The sequence below is a fragment of the Onychostoma macrolepis genome, chromosome 05 (assembly GCF_012432095.1).
Source record: "Onychostoma macrolepis isolate SWU-2019 chromosome 05, ASM1243209v1, whole genome shotgun sequence".
NCBI classification, from domain to species: domain Eukaryota; kingdom Metazoa; phylum Chordata; class Actinopteri; order Cypriniformes; family Cyprinidae; genus Onychostoma; species Onychostoma macrolepis.
In genome coordinates this window covers 44,509,297-44,528,505 of record NC_081159.1, presented here as the reverse complement: position 1 = coordinate 44,528,505, position 19,209 = coordinate 44,509,297, and the positions used below count along the sequence as shown (strand labels likewise).

Genomic DNA, 19,209 nt, shown 5'->3' with positions numbered 1-19,209 from the left:
CTTTGTCAGGCAACCCTTAGCCTTAATGACAGCCTGTAGTCTCCGGGGCATGCTGTCGACCAGGTTCATGCAAACCTGAACTGCAGTTTTTTTCCCAGACTCGGTCTGAATAATTTTTGGTTCCAAATTTGTATCAATTTTACTGGTAGTCCACTCTATGAAGAATTTTTGGATATAATATGTCACAGTTTACTTTATTTTGCTATCCTCACTTACATAAATGAACTATAGTGTCCTGCACCCACTAGTAAAAAACATCAAAAATTATATTTGGTCTCTGAATAATTTTTGGTTTGACTGTATATCCTTCGGTTATTTTCACACTTAATTATGCACATTAAAATGTATTTTACAAGTTTTTGTTACTTTCACTGTTCATTTTTTAAGCTGCTAAAATCATGCGTTTTGCTGTAATAATGCAGGGAACCACTCGTTATAAATCTCCTAACTGTGATATTTTCAGAAATAGAAGTCGTGTTTTTTTTTTCTAATGCAGAAACACTCATGAAGCAAGCAAAACATGCACAACGCGCGCACGTGTTTGCACTGGTGCAGAATGAGAGGACAGTACAGCCTCGCGCATTTCACACAGGCTGCTAGTTTCACTTTCGCCAGAAAGTCGTGGATGCTTAAGGTTGAAAATAAATGATTTATTTTATAGTGAATGCCCCTATAAATTGTCTTATATTTACGATTCAGTTTTAATCCAAGTGATGCATGCTATGTGAGCGAACATCAATAAAGATCACAGAAGTGCGCGCGCGCTCTATCTCTCTCTCTCTCCCTCCCTACCGTTAAGTAACTTGTGCATTGTTTTGCTTACTTTTTTTTTGACATATCCGACCGAACTACAAACGTTCCAGTGATGTCTGTGAGAAAAGTATATTCACTCGACAAGCTCGCGCATCTGCGCCGGCGCGCGCTCAATCCACTCAGCGCTTTGCTTTTCAGTTCACGCACATCAGCTATAAAGGCATTAATACTGAATGTTTAACATTATTCATTGCATACATCTGCTTCGTAGACATCCTTAATCTCTAATAACTCCATTCTGCTGCATGTTGTCCTGTTTCTTTGTCTGAATATGGCACTTATCACATGCTGTGAGGTATCGGCGCTTGGTATCGGGGCATTTTAACGAGTACGAGGACAGGAGCTCAGTATCGGTCAGCATCCCTATTAGTAAGTGATTGTCTTACGTTCTTGGATTGGATTCATAAAAAATATCTTAAAGGTGTAGTTCACCCAAAAATGAAAATCTGCTGAAAATGTGCTCAACCTCAGGTCATGCAAGATTAGGATGAGTGTGTTTCTTCATCAGGTTTGTAGAAATGTGTCTCTGCATCAGTGTCTCAGCAATGGATGCTCTGCAGTGAATGGGTGCCGTCAGAATGAGAGTCCAAACAGCTGATAAAAACATCACAATAATCCACAGCACTCCAGTCCATCAGTTAACATCTGGAGAAGACAAAAGCTGAAACACATCCAGCATTAAGACATTTATAACTCAAATACATTGAGTCCATAATCTATAATAACGCTTCCTGCAGTGAAAAAGTGTTCTGGTCTGAATCAGGAGAGAAATCTGCACAGATCCAGCAGTGTTTACAAAACAGCTCTAAACAAATATGTGGCTGGATTTTGATGTGAGAGACAACAGGAGATGGACTCATTATTATGGATTATGGACTCGGATTTTAGTTAAAAACATCTTAATGCTGGATGTGTTTCAGCTTTTGTCTTCTCCAGATGTTAACTGATGGACTGGAGTGCTGTGGATTATTGTGATGTTTTTATCAGCTGTTTGGACTCTCATTCTGACGGCACCCATTCACTGCTGCATTTCTCCAAATCTGATGAAGAAACAAACTCATCTACATTTTGGATGGCCTGAGGGTGAGCACATTTTCAGCAGATATCCATTTTTGGGTGAACTATTCCTTTAAGAAATTTAAGTTTGTAAGAATAATCCTTAGTTCAGTTCTTGAAAACTTAAAACATGCTCAAAAATGTACATCACATTTTTCTTAAGGTTATCCTACGTTGGAGGTTAAAATGAATTTTATAAAAATTATTTTCAGGAATTTATATGCATCTTGAGTTTTGTCTCAAGAACAATCTTGAGGAAAAAAACCCCAAAATATTCTGAACTTGACTCTTAAGTTACAAAATAAGAAGAATGTTTTGTGAATCTGACTCCGCGTGTCTACAGCCGCAGGTTATTTAGATCCTCGTTTGATTGGACTCTCAGTATCAGCTGACACAATTCAAACTTCCTGTCTTGAATCACTGATCAGACGGATCAGATCTGGAGCAGATTTCTGCTCTGAAACCAAGTGCACAACATTTCCAGACATTCAAGGTTTTAAAGGCCCAGAGCCATTGAGACTTTACAAGACCATATGGAGAATCATTCAGTGTGTGTGAGTGTGTGTGTGTTTAGGGAGCTGGGGAGGTCAGAGGTTACGACTGATATACACTGATGTCTGACTTCTCACCCTCTGATGACTTCCATGCGCGTGTGTGTGTGTGTGTGTGTGTGTGTGTGTGTGAGGTTGTGTTTAGTTGCAAGCGATGTGGTCTGCTGCTCTGTATATATATATATAACTCTCTGTGGGTCTTTTTCTTTACACACACTCACACACACACACACACACACACTCACTCACTCATTAACCCCTGAAATACACAAGAAGTGTTCTGATAAGAATAGTGCTGTGCTGCCGATACACAGATTCACTGCTCATTTTTTAATCACTGATGTCTGTTTGGAATGTCAGAGCAGATCTACTCTTAAATTTATTTATTATTTTCCCCTTTTATTTATTTATTTTTTGCTGGGTCACATTTCATCCTTCAATAAACAGATAAATAAAATAAAATAGGAAGGAAGAAAATTTAGCCTATTTTTAAGACAATTAAAATAGTTTGAGTTGAGTTAATTTTATTAACTTTTATTTTGTTTTCTTTTTGCACCTTGAGTACTAATGCTTGACATGATAAAAGAAAAAGAGAAACAAAATGATCGCACATGCCAAACCATTTCATATCACCAACATTTTTATAGGTTACAGAAATCATTTTTTATATATAGTTTCATAAATATTTGAACAAATTTTGAGACTGATTCTAATATGAGTTCAATTACTTTTTACATTTTTAATAAAAACAAAACAATAAATTCACCAGCAAATAGTATTATACATAGGTAATACATAATAAACAAATAATTTATCTAAATATTGTATCAAAATATTATATGATTTTTCCATTATATTTAGTATAATGGAATTAATGTGATTAATTCTCATAAAAATAATGCAAAATTATGATCATAAAATGCCAAAAATCTTAATGGTTCTAAACATCAACTTAATCAACTGTTCTTTTTTGTGAAAATGACTTTTTGACAGGTTTTGTAAGATTCAAAAGATTGAAAAAGTTCTTGATACAGTATTTCATTACACTGTACGTGTTTTGGTTTCTAGTTTGGGATCTAGTGAATAAAATGTTTTTTTTTTTTTACACAAACTTTTATTTTGAAAGGAACAGTTCACCCAAAAAGGATCATTCTGTCATCGTTTACTCACCATCCTGTCATTACAAACCTCTGTGACTTTCTTTCTTCTGTGGAACATAAAAAACAATTATATTTATGTTTTCTGTACAAAGCTATCATTCAGTATGAAAATATGATTCTTTTTTTTTTTCTTTATTCAGAAAAGATCAGTGTGAATGTTCTGCTTTTTGTGTTTGACAGAAGGAAGAAAGTCGTACAGGTTTGCAGTGATATGAGGGAGAGTAAACGAGGACGGAATGTTCGTTTTTCTCTGCACTGTTCCTTTAAGAGTGCAGCCGTGATCTTCCTATCATCTCTGTACTCGTCTCTCTCATATAACCCTCCTCCCAGAAGATCCGTCTCCCTCCTCTCCTCTCCTCAAGCCTCTCTTCCCAAAATCTGGCTGAGGAGAAGGAAAAGAGTGACTCACTGAGCGGCTGCTCCCAGTCGGAAACTCTGTGTGTGTGTGTGTGTGTGTGTGTGTGTGTGTGTGGAGGAGACGGTTGCTATGGCTTCATAGGTGACGTCATCCTCTCTGCACCGTGGCAACTGTATATTTTATATCTGATGATGAGCACCAGGTCCAGCTGGCACGAGCACCTGACCGAGCGGACACACGTTACACACTCGGAAAACCCCCGACAGTCATGAAAACAGAAAGAAAATCCCAAATGCGATCGCAGTAAATCCTCCAGAGTTTAGAAGACATCTCAATGTCTCAAACTGTGCTCAGATTTGTCAGAGTTTGCAATTAAAATTTAGCGATCTCAATATGAACTCAAACTCAAAATTCCATCGATAATGTTTTTTCATTACAATTAGAAAACAAACAACAAAAAACATCATAACAATAACATGCCAATATATATATATATATATATATATATATATATACACTCACACACATGTATACATATGTTTGTGGGTGTGGGTGTGTGTGTACATTTTTCTTATTTTGTCTATATATGAAGTACTGCCCTTTAGATGCTACAGAATATAGTAGCTATTATCACTCAACTAAAAAACACAGCTGTGGATCATTCAGGTAACAACACAGTATTAAGAATCAAGGGGATGTAAACTTTTGAACGGGTTCATTTTTATAAATTCGACTATTATTTTCTCTTGTGGACTATATGTAAATGTCTTTTATGTGAAATATCTTATTCAGGTCAGTACTAAATAAAAAAATAACATGCGTTTTATATGATCCGTCCTATTTTGGTAAAATAATTAACATTTTACAGATTCTGCAAGGTGTATGTAAACTTTTGACTTCAACTATATTTACTACTACTACTATAAATAATTTACAAAAATACATACTAAATAAATAAAGAAATAACTCATAATTAATTCCATCTTCAAAAATGTTCACTAATTGTGCACATTAATTTTATAAACATCTAACTGGAAATCAGTGTTATTTTTGGTATAATTGATATATTAGTTTTAGTTTTTTTTTTTTAGTATTCTGAATTAGTTTTTTTTTTTATATTCTGCATTTTAACTATACTTTTGAAGTTTTATTAATTTTGTTGTGGGTTTTTTCTATATAGTTTTTTTTCTTGATATTTATTTTATTTTTAGCTATTTTAGTACTTCAACTTTTACATTATTATTATTTTACATTTTATTTTATTTCAGTTAACATTTATTTTATTATAAGCAATTATTATTATTATTTTTATTATTTATTTTGGTTTTAGTTCATGTTCTCAACAGGCTTATTATCCTCAAGTATTTTTATCTATGTAATTTTAGGAGAAGAAAAATGTATTCTTCAGTGAAACATAACTGAGATTTTATAACATCTCATGAGCACCAATCAGAAATCTCTCCGCCGCGGGAAGCATCACGTGCCCGGTTCTTTTCTCGTCCGCTCCAGCTGGCCGGTGTGTTTTATGGGCGTTATGGCAGGGCGCGGTGCTCGCTCTGGTGGGCAGGGGAATACCGGGCCGTGCCCGCTGGGCTCCGGGCCCCTGATGGCCCGCCAGACGGCTGCGGTGCACCAGTCAGCCTGCAGACTCCGCCATCGCCCGACCGCCCTGAGGCTTTATTTTAGCTCTGTCGGCTCTAATCAGTTCCAGCCGCATGTGGCGGAGGCTAAAATCACTCTGCTCAATATATATACAGTTCTCTCTCTCTCTCACACATACACATACACACACACACACACTAGATCCTGTTCTTTCCTCTGTGCTCTTTCTTTTACTTAGTCACTCATCACTGTTATTATCACTCATGTTAATATCTGAACAAACCCATAACACTACGTATTAACAGCTAACTGATCAGATTTATGGTTTTAATCTCATAGATGATAAAATAGGGGAAAAAATCCCACAGATTTAAAAAAAGAGCACTAACTTTGCATGCATATATATATATATATATATATATCTTTCTCAAAAGAAAGAAGCTTTAAATAAATATTTTAACGTGCGTGAATAAATCCAACCACCCCTATAGATTTAAAGCTGCAGTCCGTAACTTTTTTGGGTTAAAAATTATCCAAAATCAATATTTGAGCAAGTACATAACCAGCCAGTGTTCAAAACTATCACCTTACTTTAGCCCAATTCACAACGGTTAGCTTATAATAATGTTATTATTAATAACGCCTGCAAACATAGAGAAATTGTCCCGGCTACTAGGCTTTCGCATGTGAGGATTCTGCAGGTGGTGCATCGTTTATAGCCTTTTCTCACAGCAGCTGGAATTATTAAATGTATCATTTTGATGGCGGATTGTAATCCAGAAAGGATTATGTGTTTATGAAACACATGTGAATGAAATGAAATGATATTAGTTTTAAATGTGCTTCTGATTACAGATAGCCTACACAGGATTTGTATTTTAAAGAAAACCAGTTCGAAGGGAGTTCGCTTTTTGGGTTAAAAGAATTTCTTAGTATGAAATACGGTTAGATGTGATATGAGCTAATTAACCGATCGTTAGATTAAATCACCATTGGTAGCGCAATTTATTGTAATTCTTTTTTCCTCAGTTGGTAAGAAAACAAACGTGGCAGACTTGTTACTTACTTCTTCAGATGACAATATATGGTGAAAATTCTTATTTGGGTCATATATATTCCAAGACGTAGGCTAGAATCTGTGATTCCTGAATACAGTATCCACACCTGACTGCCACACATTCACCTCAAAACATTAGATTCATCCGCGCTGGAGCCGTGCCGGAGTACAACTCCACGCAAGGAAGATAATTCCGCACAGAGCTGCAATTCCAGGTTTTCAAACGGAGATGGCGACAAAGAGGCAAAACTTACGGACTGCAGCTTTAAGTTTCACTTTCCATAATCCGTGACCGACAGAGGAGCATCTTGGCGGCAGGGATTTAAATCTTTAACAAGACTCAAACTGACACAGGCAGAGTGAAAGACTGGATTTTTTCAATCAGTTAGGGTACAAGTGATTTCAAAACATTTCAGCCGGTTTATGTATATCGTGCATATATTATTTATCTCGTATAAGATGCATTTGGTTGAGTTGCGCTGCAGTAAAGTGCTTCATTTTAGTACTACGGTGATTTTCTCTTCAGAAGAAAGAGACACACACACATTAGTAACCGCATAGGACTTGTTTCTAGTTGAATCACTTCAAGTCAAAGTCACTGAAACACAATCAGCTTCAGTGAGGAGCTGTTCATCACAATCAGCATATGAAACTGGAGCATTCCCTGAGTCTTTCTGGTTTTCTCACACACATTTCATTAATCTCAGTAAACTCTGTTCTGCCCCCTGCAGGAGAAAGAGAAGAAGTACATGCTACAGGTGGACAATCTGAAGTTTAGAGATGTGGAGAAGGGCTTCATGTCCAGCAAACACATCTTTGCCCTGTTCAACACTGAGCAAAGGTCAGAGGTCATAATCCTAAAACACCCATCATAAAAAAGCTTCCACAACCTGCTTAACTTTTGTCATGAGACATGGCTCAGAGTAAAACAGGATTTTCAGTGGGAATAAAAGGAATGATTATGGGAAAAAGACAGTTAGAAAGAAAAGTAATATCAAAGATGGAGAAAGTTATTATTTTTTAAATATATTTATTTCTTTGGAATTAGGCTTACATGCATTGATGAATGAATTACAGTAAGATCAGCATTATCAATTTCAATAGGCTTCTTTTTTAACCCTGTAAAGCCTATATTGTCTACCTTTAGACACAATTTTTTTAATCTAGAAAAAATACATTTTTTGTTGAGTATCATATTTGATCCACCAGGCTTTTATGGCTCATACAGTCTGATACAGTGAGAATATGGAGGTAAAAACCTGCTAAATTTTATTCAGAGACTCAAACTGAGCAAAAATATGAATTTTCTGCAGATGCTGATATTTATAAGATGAAATTCTGCTGATTTGAATGTAAATCAATGAGATCTTTATAACAGTGCAGCAGATACTGATAAAAAATTATCTAAATATCAGTCGTCGCTCTATATCTCCAATAATCTGTCTCAGTAAAATGAGATTGAAATGATCCGAACATATAATGCAATGCTGATTGAGAGATGAAGAAATAAACGCTCCTCAGATGTGAGATGAAGATCATTCCTCCGCTGAGGAACAGTGAAAATAAAGCTTCTGGAAACAAACGCTCCTCAAAAGATCCTGATGATCAGATTTGAGACGCACTGATTTTTCTAAAAAATAGTAAAAATAGTTCAAGTAAAGCTGAGCTGCTTCAGTCCAGTAAGTACGGAGCCCCTAAAGTGACATGGTGGTGGAAAAAAATTTGGGGTGGGGAGGAAAAAATATTCTCTGTTCTCTCGCAGTTGAGTTCGGACAAACACTGCCTGTTTACTTTACAGCTTGTAGTGGTTCATAGAGCTCCGTATGTTCACAATGTAGCATCTCATAGAGTTTTATTTTGAACTTGGACTCAAGTATAAAGAAATACAGTCAGTGCTTATAGTTCAAGGCACGGTTTTTCTAAAACGCTTCATGTGGCTTAATGTACTAAAACAGTGACATTGGTGGCCCAAATTCGGTATTAATAAATAGTATAAATACTAATAACAATTTTAATATTAATAACCTTATTAATAATATTACTATTAATAGCCATGAACGCAATGCGTTAAGCTTTTTCTCCCCCATAGAAAACCGTTATAGAAAACGCTTAAGGTAGGCTAATGGACGAAGACGGTAATATAAAAATGCCAAATCTGGCACACAGTTTATTAATAAATTATATTACGCTCAGGAAAGCAGACGTGCTCAGAATATGAACAAGTTTCACATGTTTTCTCCCCCGTAGAAAAACATTATAAACTCTTAACTTGGCTTAATGGATTACCGCGTTGCTTGCCTGTACATAGTATATATTTTTAATAAAATTTGGGCTTTTTATATCACTGTCTTCTTATAGGCTATCAAGCCACGTTAAGCGCTGTTTTCTATGAGGAAGAAAACGCTTATGCAATTCAGCTCATATTCTGGGCTCATCTGCTTGCATGTACACAGAATATATTTTTAATAATATCTATATCATATTTGGTCTTTTTTTTCTCACCGTCTTCATTAAGCCGCATTTTGTTTATGGGAGGAAAACGCTTTACATGCAATTTAGCGCTTTCTGTTCATATTTTGGGCTATTCTGCTTTCCTGTTCGTATAATTTATTAAACTGTATACCGAATTCGGTCTTTTTATACCACTGTCTTAGTCCATTAATTAAGCGTTTTCTTTCTATGGGGGATAAAACGCTTAACGTTCTTAACGTTAACCATGTTCTGGGCTATTCTGCTTGTCTGTATGCTTTATTAATAAGGTTTGTATTGAATTTGGTCCTCCAGTGTTTTACATTAAGCGTTTTAGAATGTCCCAACCCAAAACCGTGCCTTGAACTAAGCACTGACTGTATATTGAAAATAAAACTGTGCTACATTGTGAATGTACTGCATGAACCACTGCAAGCTGTAAAGTAAACAGTGTTTGTCCAAACTCATCTGGTTTTGAGAGAAGTTTCTCGAGGGAACACAAAAATTTTCTCAAATTTTTTTTCTCCCACCTTGAATTTTTTCCACCACCATGTCCCTTTAGGGGCTCCATAAGTAAGTGTTCATCTGGAAATATCACTACAGTTATTCTGATGTTTACTTGATAAAAATCAGTCAAGATCTGACAGCAAAAAGTCACGTGAAGCACCAGCTGAAGCTGGACGCTTGTACAATTACACTAAAAGACCTTTTACTTGCTAAAAAATTTCAGTGTTGGCTTTCATGTTGACTTTAAAGACTAATCTAATGCATCTAATGCCGTGACAGGAACGTGTATAAGGACTACCGTCAGCTGGAGCTGGCCTGCGAGAGTCAGGAGGATGTGGACGGATGGAAAGCGTCGTTCCTGCGTGCCGGCGTCTATCCTGAGCGCGTGGTGGTGTGTGTTCAGATTGATCAGATGTGGATTGATCAGATGTGAGTAGGCATGAACAGATCGAAACGATGCACCTTAAAATGCTTTTCTCTTTCTCTCACGCTGCTTCCCGTGGCGTCACTCTAGGAGAAGGAAAAGGTACAAGCTTTGAGTAGCATTTTGAGTCTTTTGCATTGCCGTTTTCCGTGTTTGTGTGATTGTGTCTGTGTTTGTCTGTAGAGCGATGCTGGAGACGAGAACGGGTCGGACAGTTTCATGCACTCCATGGATCCTCAGCTGGAGAGGCAGGTGGAGACCATCAGAAACCTGGTGGACTCCTACATGGGCATCGTCAACAAGACTGTACGAGACCTGATGCCCAAGACCATCATGCATCTGATGATCATTAATGTAAGCTCGTCTGCAGCAGAGATGCTCAAGTGGTGAAAGTTGTTACTTCAAACTCCACGAGGGTTGATTCATGAAATATCATCAACTAAGACAGTCCTTAACGCTGTAAATCATATGTGACCCTGGAGCACAAAACCAGTCATAAGTAGCACAGGTATATTTGTAGCCAAAAATACATTGTATGGATCAAAATGATCCATTTTTCTTTTATGGCAAAAATCATTAGGACATCAAGTAAAGATCATGTTCCATGAAGATATTTAGTAAATTTCGTACCGTAAATATATCAAAAATTAATTTTTGATTAGTAATATGCATTGCTAAGAACTTCATTTGGACAATTTTAAAGGTGATTTTCTCAATATTTAGATTTTTTTGCACCCTCAGATTCCAGATTTTCAAATAGTTGTATCTCAGCCGAATATTGTCCGATCCTAACAAACCTCAATACATCGTTATTATTATTTATTCAGCTTTCAGATGATGTATAAATCTCAATTTTAAAAAATTGACCTTTATGACTGGTTTTGTGGTCCAGGGTCACATATTTGATACATAAATTTCTAAAGCTGAACATGATCAAAACTTTGCTGTTAAACCTATCACACACAATCTACTCCATGTCTTCTGTCTTCTGACTGATGGTTTAAAAAGCTCTTTTAGTGTAATTGACCAATCGGCAATTTTGCTCTGTTTTGGTTGGGTTTAGGAAATGGAATAAAATAAACTCCATTGCCCATCCTCTCAGGATACCTGGAATCAGTCTTACAAGTACCACAGGCACATTGCTTTTTCCAGTTTTGTAGCATAAACACCATCAAATCGATGAAAGCTTTGGATCTTCCACGTCTGAGTTCCAGTTCACGTGCAACTAATACTCAACTGCCATTGGCTAATCTGCGTTCAAGGGGAGGGGCTTACGATAGGTCAATTGTACAAACGTCCAGCTTCAGCTGCTGCTTCACGTGTCTTTTTGCAGTCAAATCTTGACTGATTTTTATCAAGTAAACATCAGAATAACTTTAGTCATTTTCCAGATGAACACTTACTGGACTGAAGTAGTTTAGCTTTACTTCATTGGATCACTGGATTGCATTGCATTATATGTTTGGATCATTTAAACCTCATCTTACATATTATTGGAGATATAGACTGACCTCTTATATTTAGATGATTTTATGTCAGTATCTGCTGTACTGTATTATAAAGATCTCATTGATTTACATTACAAGCATCAGAATTTCATCATATAATTATCAGCATCTGCATCAAATTCATATTTTTGCTCAGTTTGAGTCTCTGAATAAAATTGAGCTGTTTTTCCTCCATATTCTCACTGTGTCAGACTGTATGAGTCATAAGAGCCTGATGGTTCAAATATGATACTCAAAAAAAAAACACATATGCAAACTTTGAGATTTACTTACATTTCAAAAAATGAGATTTTCCTGACTATTACCCTGAAGAACACTGACGCGAGTGTCTTGTCTCTCAGACGAAGGAGTTCATCAATGCGGAGCTGCTGGCTCAGCTGTACTCGTGTGGAGATCAGAACATGCTGATGGAGGAGTCGGCTGAACAGGCGCAGCGGCGCGACGAGATGCTCCGCATGTACCACGCGCTCAAAGAAGCACTGAACATCATCGGGGACATCAGCACCACCACCATCTCCACCTCTCTGCCTCCGCCTGTGGACGACTCCTGGCTCCAGGTGCAGCGCACCGGCTCCGGAGGAAGGTGCGTTCAGGACGGAGAGGACAGATGGATGATACATGGATAAACTGATGGGCTAATGGCCAGGATATTATGTCTTTAGTTGAGAATGAAAGTCTTAATGTAGAAGTAGGCATTCAAAATGCCGGTGAGAATTTGAATTATTTCTCTGCAGCTATACACTTTATTTATAATCATAATTTTGTTAATAAATAGTTATTCTATTATAATTATTATTATTAATATTCAACAGTTATCATTTTAGATATTTTGGCCCAAAAAATGAGCAAATCCTCCAGATCTCCAAAATCATCACAGTGCAAAGAGTAAAAGTATTAAAAGGTTTTGAAGTATTATAATACCCTATACTGGAATAAATATTATTATAAGCTATTATAATCATTTTTATATATCTATAAGGTCATGGAGTACAATAATATCCTATATTGTAATAAATACATACTTTAAACTTTATTTATTATAAACCATAATAATTATTATTGTTTATATACAGTACTTACAGATATATTGTTTACTTGTATGAATTTACTCATCCTGTTTGGGTTAATGCTGGGCAGTTCAGGAAGCTTCCCTGGCGATGTCAGCAGAAACTCATTACAACCCGTATTCCAGAAATGTTGGGACGTTTTTTAAATTTGAATAAAATGAAAACTAAAAGAATTTCAAATCACATGAGCCCATATTTTATTCACAACAGAACATAGATAACGTAACAAATGTTTTAACTGAGAAATTGTACAATTTTATGCACTAAATGAGCTCATTTCAAATTTGATGCCTGCTACAGGTCTCAGAATAGTTGGGACGGGGCATGTTTTCCATGGTGTAGCATCTAGGTTATGAGTTTCTGGAGTTTTGGTGTTGGAATTTGGTCTGCAGGCCAATTCAGCACCCGGACTCTTCTACTACGAAGATATGCTGTTGTAATAGCTGCAGTATGTGGTTTTGCATTGTCCTGCTGAAATGCACATCATCTGGAGGGGAGCATATGTTGCTCTAAAACCTTTATATACCTTTCAGCATTCATAGTGCCTTCCAAAACATGCAAGCTGCCCATACCGTATGCACTTATACACCCCCATACCATCAGAGATGCTGGATTTTGAACTGAACGCTGATCTCCCTCCTCTTTAGCCCGAAGGACACGGCATCCGTGACTTCCAACAAGAATGTCAAATTTGGACTCGTCTGACCATAGAACACTTTTCCACTTTGAAACAGTCCATTTTAAATGAGACTTGGCCCACAGGACACGACGGCGCTTCTGGACCATGTTCACATATGGCTTCCTTTTTGCATGATAGAGATTTAGTTGGCATCTGCAGATGGCACGGCGGATTGTGTTTACCGACAGTGGTTTCTGGAAGTATTCCTGGGCCCATTTAGTAATGTCAATGACAGAATCATGCCGATGAGTGATGCAGTGTCGTCTGAGGCCCGAAGACCACGGGCATCCAACAAAGGTCTTCGGCCTTGTCCCTTACGCACAGAGATTTCTCTGAATCTTTTGATGATGTTATGCACTGTAGATTTTTTTGAGATTCGCAAAGCCTTTGCAATTTGACGTTGAGGAACGTTGTTTTTAAAGTATTCCACAATCTTTTTACGCACTCTTTCACAGATTGGAGAGCCTCTGCCCATCTTTACTTCTGAGAGACTCTACCTCTCTAAGACATTCCCTTTATAGCTAATCATGTTACAGGCCTGATGTCAATTAACTTAATTAGTTGCTAGGTAAAATTTCTCCGTTTAAACATTTATGTTCTCTATGTTCTATTGTGAATAAAATATTGGCTCATGTGATTTGAAAGTCCTATAGTTTTCATTTTATTCAAATTTAAAAAACGTCCCAACATTTCCGGAATTCGGTTTGTAATATTCATGAGCTCAGCCTTATGTTATGATGTCAAACCAGCCACCTCCACCAGTTTAAAACAACTTATATCCATTAATACACTCCAAATTCTCAGTTACAGAATGGGACAGTAGCGCCACCTGCTGCTGGATTGTGAAATGAGTTTACTGGCCACCACAAAATCCTAAGAGATGCCTAAAAATTCAATATGTAATTAAGAAAAGCTGATTTCTGGTTATTCACTGCCTTTGTTGCTCTTTACATTTAACTTCAAGAATGCGATGCAGTATATAGTGGTATATAAAATAAGACTGACTTTGATTAAGTCAAAGTGAAAGTATGTGTTAATAAGAAAAACAATATTTATCCGTTAGGTCTCCAGCAACCAGCCCGACCCCTCAGAGACGGGCCCCTCCTCCGGGACCTCCGGCACGCCCAGGTTCTCGTGGCTCGGCCCCGGGCCTCCCTGCTGCCGGCGGGCCACCCGTTCCCTCTCGCCCAGGAGCCTCTCCGGACCCCTTCGGCGGGCCCCCACCTCAGGTCCCATCCCGGCCTAACCGCGCTCCGCCCAGCGTGCCCAGGTGAGACTCAATTACAACTGCGGATTAAATCATGTATTTGTGCTGGAACACAATAATAATGCGCTCAGATTTGAGGCATAAATGTCTGCAGCACTAGCGCCATCTAATGGAATCTGCGGGTCTACATGTTTGTTCAAACTATAGAAGACAACCAATTATATGGAAGCCCGTTTCCACCACTGAATAAAAAAATAAATAAAAAAGGTAATTGCAAGTTTATATCTCACAAATCTGAGAAAAAAAGTCAGAATTGCGAGTTTATATGACGCTGTGAGATAAAAAGTCGCAATTACCTTTTTTATTTTATATTAAGTGGCAGAAACGGGCTTTCATACAATTCTGTCTGATGACGCTAGTGCAGCAGAAATGATACACAATGTACATGAAACATTGCTCAGAAAAGACTAACCTTCTAGTCCTGCAGTCTAATACGAACATCCGTTTGCTCTTAGCCGCGGAGTGTGAGACTCTAACCGCTGGAGTCAGTGCAGTGGTGTGGGTGAGTTAACCGGTCACCATACCAACGTTTCAACGATAAGCAACCATCACTGAAATTCAGCTCAAAGTGTCATCAGATCAGATTCAGATGTCCATAGTCTGGCGTCCTGCTTCTATCTCTTATTATCGTTCAAACGTTACAGATTTAAACCATTTGAAGCACCGTGTGTTCTCAGTAGGGCTGGGTGATATAACAAATATTCACAATGATTTTGCTGGTGCAACACTGCGAATATTGTGACAATTTTTGCTATTTGTTCAAAGATCGGATCATTAGACAAAGTACAGGATCCTTCCTTTTCTTGTGACAGAAATCTTTGCGAGGCATTTTTCATATAATACAATGTTTTAGCATAAATACACTACCATTCTAAAGTTTTGGGGGCAATTTTTTAATGTTTATGAAAGTCACTTCTCACCAAGGCTGAATTTATTTGATCAAACATTCAGTAAAAACTGTGAAATATTATTACAGTGTAAAATAACTGTTTTCTATGTGAATATGTGTTAAACTGTAATTTATTTCTGTGATGCGCAGCTGTATTTTCAGCATCATTACTGCAGTCTTCAGTGTCACATGATCTTCGGAAATCATTCTAATATACTGATTTGCTGCTCGAGAAACATTCTGATTATTATCAATGTTGAAAACATATAACAGATATTTTTGTTTATACATTTTATTTTTCAGGATTCACAGATGAACAGAAAGTTCAAAAGAACAGCATTTACTTTAAATAGAAATCTTTTGGAGCATTATAAATGTCTTTACTGGCACTTTTTAATCAATTTAATGCCTCCTTGAAAAACAAATGTAATGTATCCTTGAAAAAAGGAACCCAAAATTTTAAACGATAGTGTAAATTATAAATATTAATTTTTAAAATATAATTTTTAAATAGTTAAGTATTGAAGTTTTATGTTATAAATATAAATAAAAATGTATAAATTTATAGTGAATTTGTAGTAAATTGAAGTAATAATTTCTTTCAAAAATATTTTCTTTCCCAAATTTTACAAATTGATGACTTTTAACTGTCTTTCCCCTGTGTTTACGTCTTGTATTTAGCATTTTGAATCTTGCCTACAATGATTGTTTTACTGAAACGATGGTACATCAAAATATCATCAAAAGGCTTATAAATATGAGTAATTTTAATGCTTTGACTGTATCACCCAGCTCTGACAGTCAGCATATCTCATGAATGTCTGGATCACGTCAGCTCCTCACACACTGCACACAGACGCTTCACTAACTGTCCGCAGGACGGCCTGAGGGATGTTTCTGTTTTTATTTGTGTTCATTGCTGAATTTGTCCTCTGTTGCGTGTGATTTGACTCGTTCTATCACTAACGGCAAACGCTTGCTTCCTGACAGCAACACACACACACACACACACACTTCCCAGCACACACCTTTCATTCTGACCCGTATTAAATCCTAACTTTAACGCTGAAGTCCCTGATAAATGATTTGCACGCTGATCTGCAAAACCTCTGAATTGCTAAATCTGCAAAAATCAATGGCTCATGATGATTATGACTCATTCATAACTGGCGGTTAAATCTTCAGACAGAGGTTTTGGACATCAGTCTCTGGTTAGCTTGGATTGGAGAAGTGTTGATGTTTCTGTCTCCTCCATGTTAACTGTGTGTGTCTCGCACATCCCTCTCTTCCTCCCCCCATCGCTCCGGCTTCACCCCTCCTGCTGATATTGATTATTTTTCACAGAATTACAATCAGTGACCAATGAGGACTAACGCTTCTGGTACGTCTGTGGTTCTCTCGCCATTCCCCGTCCCTCTGCATGACCGACTGTCTCTGAGACCCTCCGACACACACATACAGCAGTCCAGAAATGATCTGTTGGGACGCTTTTATTTGACAATACACATAAACAATAATAAACTCTTTACATGGGAATGTTCTGGTTAAATGCAACCGAAGCTCTGTGACATGCTGTTGGTTTTCTACAGACAGGTCTGTTTTGTGAACAGTCAGTATTATCTGTGGTAAATCAACAGCATATCACGTTGTATTCAACACAGAATATTCTTCTACATGTTTATAGTAGATCTAAATTACCGAATGTGAAAAATCTTTCCAATTAGCCAATCAAATCCTTGTCCAGCTTGCATCTTGTATGCTGATTGGTGATTTTTTTTAGATGGACAGCAGGTCTCAGAACAGAGGCTGTAATGTGTGCATCAGGTTGATTTAGTTTCAGTTTTATTTCATTTAATTAAGATCTGAAAACCCTTACTTCTGCAGCCCCGTGCACTTGTTTTATTTCAGTTTTGCCATCGTTATTTATGATCCCTCTTAATAGAAACCACTACAAACATCCAGTCAAACGCTGCACACGTGACCTTTAGGGTGAAACTGAATAATGGGGTCAAAGGTGAAGTGTCAGATGTATTTTGTCCATGTTGTTTGTCTCTTCATGACATCTCATTCTGTCATGGCATGATCTCTGAATGCTGTTAAACAGGTTTCAAAACATGTCTCTGTCTGCACATGATCGATATTAATCAACCACGCAACAGTTATGCACAGATCTATCAGTCATGGATTAATACGTAATACACAGCAAATGGAATTTTTTATTACATTGTATTTGTTAAGATAATGTCAAAAATGCCGTTTTGCTTTTTAGAATAAACAAATAAATATATAAAATAACCATTTATTTAATTTTTATTTGATGAAAAGTATTAATAATATTATTATTAGATATTTTATTTTTTTATTATTTCTTTTAGAATTTAATTATTATTAAATTGATTTCTTGATTTTGTTTAGATAATGTCAAAAATGCTGTTTTACTTTTTAAAATAAATATATTAATACTTTTTTATTTAATAAAATGTATAATTAGTATTATTAAATAATTATTAGTAGATTTTATATATTTTAGTCATTTCTTTTAGAATTTATTTTATTACCATTAAATTACTTTCTTGACTTTGTTTAGATAATGTCAAAAAATGCAATTTCAGTTTATTGAATAAGTAAATAAATAAAGGTATGAATTTATTTATTTATTAAAAAGTTATTAATATTATAACAAGAGATATTTGATTCATAACTTTGGCAAAACTATGAAATTAAATGATGATTTACTGTATTTTACTTTTATGAACTCTAATGAGAGAAAATTATTCAATTTCTCAGTGCAAAATATTTTTACTTTCTCATGTGAATGAAATTCTTTCACATTTAATGAACATAATTTTGTGGATGTTTGCTATGTGTGTGTGTGTGTGTGTTACTCATCCATATTCTCTCTGTGTTCCCATGGCAGCCGTAGACCCACAGCATCACCTACTAGACCCAACCGACCCACAGACTCCTCCCTCTTAGACTAGTAGCCCCTCCCACACCTGTGACAGACAGCGAGGACAGACACGCCCACTCAGCCAGAACTCCTCCCCTTCCTGCTCCTCAACACACACACACATTAATACACATCATACAACTCTACAACCCTCTGTCTCAGTTTAACCTTTCATTTCACATAATTCTGTCATCGTCAAACCAAAATTTAGAAAAGGAAGCATACTTGAGGAACTATTGACACCTTGAAAGCCCTTATTTAGGAAACCTAGATCTAGAACACAACATTTTATGAACTCAAACTCTTTGACAGATGGTTGATGAGTTTCACATCACTGCTTATGCTCCTTATCTTAAAGAATGAGCCTGACAAGAAAAGTTAGCTGAACGAGCACAGGGTTTGATAAATGCATTTCTGTTGCATTTCTTTACTTTCTGTCATCTTTAAGCTTCTTTTGGCTAACAGACGCTTGATTTCCTGCTGTTTATGGATGCATTATCTCTCCAAAGTGTGATCTGGAGTCTCACGATAACTGCATCTTCTGGAATGAGCTTGTGTATGCATCTATATTTCTGTTCATTACTTTGGCTCTTTTTGTTTTTGTTTCGTATGTGTGTCGGGCTGCAGTGGTCCCTGAGCTCACGGGCCAGAAGACGACACCAAACTCCCCGAAGGGTAATACACTTTCCCATAGATCCACAGTCATTATTCCACACCAGTCTTTCCAAAAAGTTGTTTAAATCTCAACAATCTAAGTCAACACTATAATAACTTGCACTTAAGCCACAGTTAAAAGTCTAAATGTCATTACATTCGATAGTGACAGAGTTTTTCACAGGGTGTTTATGAGGA

At 36.8% G+C, this 19,209-nt stretch overlaps 1 protein-coding gene across 1 annotated transcript in view; it reads left to right on the top strand.

Moving 5' to 3' along the window:
• The window catches only part of dnm1a (dynamin 1a), a 79,966-nt gene extending 60,993 nt beyond the window's left edge, over positions 1–18,973 (top strand). Inside the window, exons 16-22 of the mRNA XM_058775565.1 lie at positions 7,329–7,438; positions 9,853–9,964; positions 10,088–10,099; positions 10,181–10,351; positions 11,847–12,088; positions 14,315–14,521; positions 18,325–18,973. Coding sequence (XP_058631548.1) covers positions 7,329–7,438; positions 9,853–9,964; positions 10,088–10,099; positions 10,181–10,351; positions 11,847–12,088; positions 14,315–14,521; positions 18,325–18,388 — 918 coding nt within the window. The 3' untranslated portion in view covers positions 18,389–18,973. The remainder of the gene's footprint in view (positions 1–7,328; positions 7,439–9,852; positions 9,965–10,087; positions 10,100–10,180; positions 10,352–11,846; positions 12,089–14,314; positions 14,522–18,324) is intronic.
• The last annotated feature ends 236 nt before the right edge of the window (positions 18,974–19,209 follow it).